The sequence below is a fragment of the Babylonia areolata genome, chromosome 31 (genome assembly GCF_041734735.1).
Source record: "Babylonia areolata isolate BAREFJ2019XMU chromosome 31, ASM4173473v1, whole genome shotgun sequence".
In the NCBI taxonomy this organism is placed as follows: Eukaryota; Metazoa; Mollusca; class Gastropoda; order Neogastropoda; family Buccinidae; genus Babylonia; species Babylonia areolata.
Window position 1 is genome coordinate 23,854,496 of NC_134906.1, and position 7,870 is coordinate 23,862,365.

Below are 7,870 nucleotides of genomic sequence, written 5' to 3' on the forward strand. Positions count from 1 at the left end.
CCCCAAACCCTCTTGGCTGATAGAGAGTGGGGATGTACGAGTATCTAATTTGGGCAAGACACTCTCCACTATAAATACAAATCTAGCGCAGATAATTGGGACAGCAGTGGCCTTCACTGCTGTCCTGGTCATAATAGGACAAGACTATCAAACGTACATACATCTCTCTCTATTTTATACATATAACACACACACACATATATATATATATATATATATATATATATGTGTGTGTGTGTGTGTGTGTGTGTGTGTGCGCGCGCGCGCGTGTGTGTGTATTATATATAGATAGATAGATAGATAGATACACACATACATATTTGTGGTGGGATGGTGGCTCAGTGGTAATGTGCACCCAACTAAGGATCAAGTGTCCACAGGTTCGAGTTCCCCCAAGGACCAGGATTTTTAACCGCAAGCACTAGACCCTGAGCAGTGGATGGAATTTTCCTTCATGTCCCATCACTCTTACTGGTGATCGTAGGACAACAGAGTGGTATGGATGCTAGTCTTTCAGATGAGACGACTAATCAATGTTCCCATGGCTAAAATTCTGCAGAACGATCTGCTTTAATAATAAAATGAAAAAAATAATTTCAGACAGATTTTTTTTTTTCTTTAAGACAGATGGTGTTACACCATGGTGACAAGTTCTCCCCAGGGAAGACCAGATTGAATTTCACACAGAGATCTGCTCTGACAAGTTTCAGTTTTTGTTTCTTAAAGGAGTCACCGTGCTTGGACAAATCCATATACGCTACACCACATCTGCTTGGCCAGATGCCTGACCAGCAGCGTAACCCAACGCACTCAGTTAGGCCTTGAGGGCATGCATACATAAAATATATTAGTTGTCCATATCAGAGTGTATTTCCTGCACAGAATTTTGCCAGACGACAACAATCTTGTTGCCATGGGTTCGTTTTCAGTGCGCCAAGTGCACAAGTCACTAGTGGTCTCCATCCTCTTATATGGATGTGAGACATGGACACTGATGGCAGAAACAGAAAGAAGAATCCAAGCATTCGAAACCAAGTGCTTGAGGAGACTACTACACATCTCCTACAAGGAGCACAAGACCAATGACTATGTGCGGAACCTGGTCAGCAGCCTTCTTGGGCCCCAAGAACCACCGCTGGCGACTGTCAAACGACGGAAGATGGCATGGTTTGGTCACGTCATACGTCATAACACCCTCTCCAAAACCATCCTGCAAGGGACTGTAGAGGGAGGGCGCAGACGGGGGCGGCAGAGAAAGAGCTGGTCCGACAACGTCAAGGAATGGACCAAAATGACGATGCCAGATCTCCTCACGACAGCTGCCAACAAAACGGCGTGGCGAGCTATGACATCTTCCTCATGTCCCCCCAACGACCCCAGCGGTCGAGGGAATGAGTGAGTGAGTGAAGTGCATGATGCACATGGGACCTTGGTTTTTCGTCTCATCCGAACAAGTAGACACTCACTTTGATTTTCCAGTCAAACTCGGGAGAAAGGGCGAGAGCGGGATTTGAACTCAAACCCTGACAGACTTTGTATTGGCAGATGAGCCTTCTAACCATTCTGCCACCTTCCTCGTTACTCTGACAAAAAGTAATTCTTTCCTCTTCTTCTTCTTCTTCTGCGTTCGTGGGCTGCAACTCCCACGTTCACTCGCATGTACACGAGCCGGCTTTTACGTGTATGACCGTTTTTACCCCGCCATGTAGGCAGCCATACTCCGTTTTCGAGGGGGTGCATGCTGGGTGTTTTCTTGTTTCCATAACCCACCGAACGCCGACATGGATTACAGGATCTTTAACGTGCGTATTTGATCTTCTGCCTGCGTATACACATGAAGGGGGTTCAGGCACCAGCAGGTCTGCACATATGTTGACCTGGGAGATCGTAAAAATCTCCACCCTTTTACCCACCAGGTGCTGTTACTTGAGATTCGAACCCTGGACCTTCAGACTGCAAGTCCATCGCTTTAACCACTCGGCTATTGCACCCGTCGAAAAAAACCGTAATACAATACAAAACAATACAATGCATGTGTATCAGCTGGTGCCTATGAATGACAAATATTATGCTAATCCTTTCTGTAGAGTTGGAGCGCATGCTAAAGTGGCGTCAGATGGCAACTGGAAAGAGATGAACAAAGCTGTCATATAAATAAAAATAAAAAAATCTATTGATTCACATGGCTACACACGCTCACACAACTTTTCATGAAATAAGTCTATAAGCAGTCAATATAAAACAAGCAATATATATATATATATATATGGACTTCTTCTTCGTTCGTGGGCTGCAACCCCTACGTTCACTCGTATGCACATGAGTGGGCTTTTACGTGCATGACCGTTTTTACCCCGCCATGTAGGCAGCCATCTAGGCATACTCCGTTTTCGGGGGTGTGCATGCTGGGTGTGTTCTTGTTTCCATAACCCACCGAACGCTGACATGGATTACAGGATCTTTAAAGTGCGTATTTGATCTTCTGCTTCCATATACACCCTCAGATTGAAAGTCCAACGCTTTAACCACTCGGCTATTGCGCCCGTCTTATATATATGGACAACTTCAACAAATACTATGTAAAAATAAAAACAAATTAAAAAATAAATAAATTAAAAAAAGGAAGAAGAAGAAAAAAAGGAAGAGAAGAACTGTTTGAACATTATAAAGGATACTTCAAAACATATATATATGATAGTCAGTCGTGTCGTGTCCGACTATAACCATCAGAACAGCAGAGGAGGCAACTGCTGCTCCGACTATTTGGGCTAGAATTTGATTATAGTGGAGAGTGTCTTGCCCAAGTTACATCCCCACTCTCTCGGCCAAGAGGGTTTTAGGACAGTCGGCGTTGGAATGGTTCCCAAAGGCCAACTTCAAAACATACATTCAACAAAAAGACATGTCAAAATCATCAGGTCCACCTAGGCAAAGCAGCTTGTGCATTTTACAATACAGTACAACTGCAACTTCAATATGTCAACATTCGGAACATTTTGATTTGATTTGATTTGATTTGATACGGATACTTATATAGCGCATATCCTCAGTCGGAGACCAAGCTCTAAGTGCTTTACAAACTCGGGGTCATTTGCACAACAGGCTGCTTACCTGGGTAGTTCCTGTGTCATTCAATCAGGTTTCAGGCACACACACATACACACTCAGACAGACATGTGACATTTTACGTGTATGGCCGTTTTGTATATTTACCCAGCAATGTAGGCAGCTATACTCCCTTTTTGGGGGTGTGCATGCTGGGTATGTTCTTGTTTCCATACCCCACCGTACTCTGACATGGATTACAGGATCTTTTGAAGTGTTTATTTGATCTTTTGCCTGTGTATACACACGAAGGGGGTTCTGCCACTAGCAGGTCTGTACATATGTTGACCTGGGAGATCGGAAAAAATCTCCACCCTTAACACACCAGGTGCCGTTACTGAGATTCGAACCTGGGACCCTCAGATTGAAAGTCCAACGCTTTATTCTTATTCTTGCTGCTTATAGTCCAGCCGACCATACAGGGCCATATCAGGATTGTCAAACCTTACAAATGCTCAGCCGTGTCAAAACAAAACTGTCACATCTACAAAAAAAAGAACAAAGACAAAATCACAAAACACATTAATAGTCCAACGCTTTAACCACTGGGCTGTTGCACCCATTCCAAACCTGGGAACAACATTTTTTTGCACGCATGCGCACACATTCTCTATGAACCCCCACTTTTTTTTTTCCTCAAGAGAAAGTTGAAATGTACAAGTGTTTCAGCCAATATCAGTCAATTAACAAAAGAAGAAACGCAATACAAGTTTGGAAAAATACAAACAAAATACACACCCACATTCACACCCACCCTCCACCACATACTTGCTTAAAAAAAAACAGCAACTTTTAGTTAGTGGCTGAGCAATGTGAAAACGGTTTTACAAGACAATTTTGGCTCAATGAGTCAACACAAAGCATTGCCGTTTCCCCTTTCTTTGAGGATGATGCAATGTGAAAACCATTTTAACGAGACAATTTTGGCTCGATGACTCAACACAAAACACTGAAGAGCAAAACACAAGTTTCAGTTTCAGTAGCTCAAGGCGTCGTCACTGCGTTCGGACAAATCCATATTCGCTACACCACATCTGCCAAGCAGATGCCTGACCAGCAGCGTAACCCAACGCGCTTAGTCAGGCCTTGAAAACACAAACTTCGCTCCACTCTCACTTGTTGCTTTAACTCACTCAGTACGGCCAGTCCTCTCTTCTCCTCAACACAGACCCCTCGGATGTCCAGTGGGTGTCTGAATGGCCCAACCTTTAGCTTCCGTCGTCAGAACTGTGGTATTCTTTGTCAACATTCACCTCTTCAGTATAAGAGCGTTCCGCTTGCAATATTTTGATGATGGTAATTGGGATGAAACGCTGTTAACGTCGTCTCTTTCGCCGTTCGTATGGAGAGAGTTAAATCACTACAAATCAAGGAAACCACCATATATATATCAGCAACCACAGAGATGTCTGGGAACACCAAAAAGCTTGGAATGCAAAACATTTCTTCTTCTTCCTTCCTCCTCTCGTTCATCAGATGGACACTTCAGTCTAAAAACGTTTCAATGGAACCACATATTTCATCACACAGAATTATTTTTATTTTTATTTTTTTAAACATTCTTTATCAGTCGTTTCTCTTGTTTGATTAACAACTTGTCTTTTTTACTTAGTCTGTTTGGTGATTTTTTCATTGTGCCTTCTATTCATTTTAAATAATCACCTAAGATTCCCCTCTCCATCTACCATGTTTCCACCAACTCACCATTCACCCCCCCCCCTCTCTCCCCCCCACACCTCCTGCCCCCCTCTCCTACCTTTTAAACTTCTTCTTCTTCAGCATTCGTGGCCTGCAACTCCCATGTTCACTCATATATACACGAGCGAGCTTTTACGTGTATGACCGTTTTTACCCCGCCATGTAGGCAGCCATACTCTGCTTTCAGGGGTGTACATGCTGTGTATGTTCTTGTTTCCATATCCCACGGAACGCTGACATGGATAACAGGATCTTTAACATATTTGATCTTCTGCTTGCATGTACACACGAAGGGGGTTCAGGCACTAGCACGTCTGTACATATGTTGTGCTGGGAGATTGGAAAAATCTCCACCCTTTACCCACCAGACGCCGTCACTGAGACTCAAACCCGGAACCCTCAGATTGAAAATCCAATGCTTTAAACACTCGGCTATTGTGCCTGTCTGCCTTGTAAACAATTGCATATCAAATGTGAAAATGAATACTTTAACAGAATGTTTACAATCGCCAGTGTGTGTGTGTGTGTGTGATGGGACATGAAATAGAATTCCTCCTTCTCCCTTTCATCGCACACTAAGACAGACTGTACCTCGCATCCCTCGAGAGACACGGGCATGCCAGAAGACGTCATCAAGATGGCGATGACAATCAGCTAAATTTACATGCAAAAGAAAGTTTTTAAAATGACCCGTTCCAGAGGCTTAAAAAGCCCAAATCCAAACAGGAACAAATCCGGTGAGCGGAAAATGAAATTAAGGAAAACTAAGGATGTTGCTGTAAATTCACTGGAGAGAAATACCAACCAACAGTGCATCTGTGGAGAAACCTACAAATTTCGCTCAATACAGTGCAGTGACTGTTTTCGACAAATCCATTGGCTATGTTCTGACTTACTGTGCGTACCAGATCGGAATATATATGAAAACAAATAGAAAATATATTCATGTCGTGAATGTGCCGAACTTCATATTTGATGATTCCAATTTATTACTGGACACTGGCTTAACATCTCCACCAAAAATGGACAGTTACCCGCAGAACGGAACGCCATTTCTGCAGCAAGCAAGGCAAATGTCGTGCAAGATCTACAGTCAGATTTATTGTCTTTTAGGGCCCTACTAAAAGAATCCGAAAAGAAACTGGAGACACACATGGAAGGATTCATACATACTGTAAGCAGGGAAGTTAGGTGGGATGAAAGCAAAATCTTCAGCTGGTGAAATGAATTACAAAACAACTCAAACACAATCAAATATGACACCACCTTCATCCATCCCGATCAGAAACACCATGATTAACAACGACGACGACGACAACATCAACAACACAACATATGCCCAAATTTTGAAGAAAACTCCAACACACAAGACAAACAAAATTCCTGGCCCCACATCTACAAACAGCCACCATGCAACATCAAAAACACAGGAACAAATGCATCATCAAATGACGTCAAACTACACTCGGAAACAACTAAAGCTGCTCAAGGGAAAAACACATCAAAATCCCCCAACAAGAAAGACCAAGGATAAAAGTCACAAAATTTTCAATCAGATCTGACACAGACAGAAACACCTAGTAAACCACACCCAAAAAGAAATGAAATCCAGCCAGATCCAAACATAAATGATCAAGACAATTCTCAACAAGCACCATCTGTCCTCATTCTACACGACTCTGTACTAAAAAAAGTTGATTGTTGAAGACTGACTCGATCGTATGGTTTTGAAGCCAACTCAAAGAAAGTTTACACGACTGACGATTGTGCAAAAAAATGTGGAAACTATTGATGAATTCTCCCAATTTGATACTGTTGTCATTCATGCCAGGCGTAAATGATTTGAAATAATTTTTTTTTTTTTAAAGCAAAAAACAGCAGTGAATCATTGGTGGCCTGTGTTAAGAACATACAAAAAAAGTGGCCCAAAGCTTCAGCTGTCATCAGCAAAGCGGCTCCTCTCACAGCACCTGATCTGAAAGTGAAGAGGGAACTTTTTAATAAGTCAGTCCGCACTGTCAAGGGTGCTACTTTCATCCTTCCTCCAGGCAGGAAGTCTCTCTCTGTCCCGGGCACCTTCCCCCTGGGCAAGTTCCTTAAAGACTCCTCCAAAGGTGGGATGTGGTCCTTGTACACACAGGACCACCCTGCCTACAGGGAAGCGGAGCCCTCCGCGCAGGACAGGATGTTGGTCTCACAGTGCACCACCTTCCCCACTTCAGCTACTCTATCCTTTAAAACGTTAGCAGAGTGGGACAAACTGGCCCGCCGCTGCCTCCTCGAGGTTTCCACGGCTTACACCTTCTTCGACGCTTTCCTCCACAGGGCCAATGAGCTGTGGGAACAGCGTCCGGTTAATCAGGACACGGGGTGCCTTCCTGTCCCGCCTGGCCTCTTCACCGACCAGAGGTTAATGCATATAACTTCTCTACACTGCATGACAACAAAGGAGTCTCATTTCTTTTCACATGAAAATCTGAACGCAAGCAACAAAACCTACATGAACGACACAATCCATCCAACAGAAAGGGGCTCAAGCGTTTTGGCTGGGAACCTGGGGCGTCACCTCCACTTCTTGCTGCGGAAGAAACCCCACAGGCAGAAGACAGCGATGCTCCACTAACTCCACCCGACGGTCCAACAGCAAACAGCCAAGCCCAACAGAACGCCCGTGGAGAAGATTCCGACCACCTCCACAGAACAGCATCTTCGTCCCATACGACCAGTGTTTTCCTTCTGGACAGTGCGACATCAAAAACTTTTACAGACCAACTGCGTTGACTTCACATGTTGGAAAGTTAATGGAAAGAATTGTGCTAAACAGGCTTCTTCATTATTGTGGAAAAAAAACAAACCCAATCTAATTCCAGTTAACCAAACAGGTTTTAGAAAGGGGAGAACAGCAGTTGACCACCTTGTCAAAATCACTAACCAGAAAAAAACACTAAATATACTGAGAAAAAAAAACAATCTAATTCCAGTTAACCAAACAGGTTTTAGAAAGGGGAGAACAGCAGTTGACCACCTTGTCAAAATCACTAACCAGATAAAACCACTAAATATACTG

The 7,870-nt window shown here is 43.5% G+C and overlaps 1 protein-coding gene across 1 annotated transcript in view; it reads left to right on the forward strand.

The window, feature by feature from the left end:
* The first annotated feature begins 261 nt into the window (after nucleotides 1-261).
* Nucleotides 262-7,870, forward strand: part of LOC143276318 (uncharacterized) — a 492,860-nt gene continuing 485,251 nt past the window's right edge. The window contains exon 1 of the mRNA XM_076580824.1: nucleotides 262-1,916. Coding sequence (XP_076436939.1) covers nucleotides 914-1,399 — 486 coding nt within the window. The 5' untranslated portion in view covers nucleotides 262-913 and the 3' untranslated portion in view covers nucleotides 1,400-1,916. The remainder of the gene's footprint in view (nucleotides 1,917-7,870) is intronic.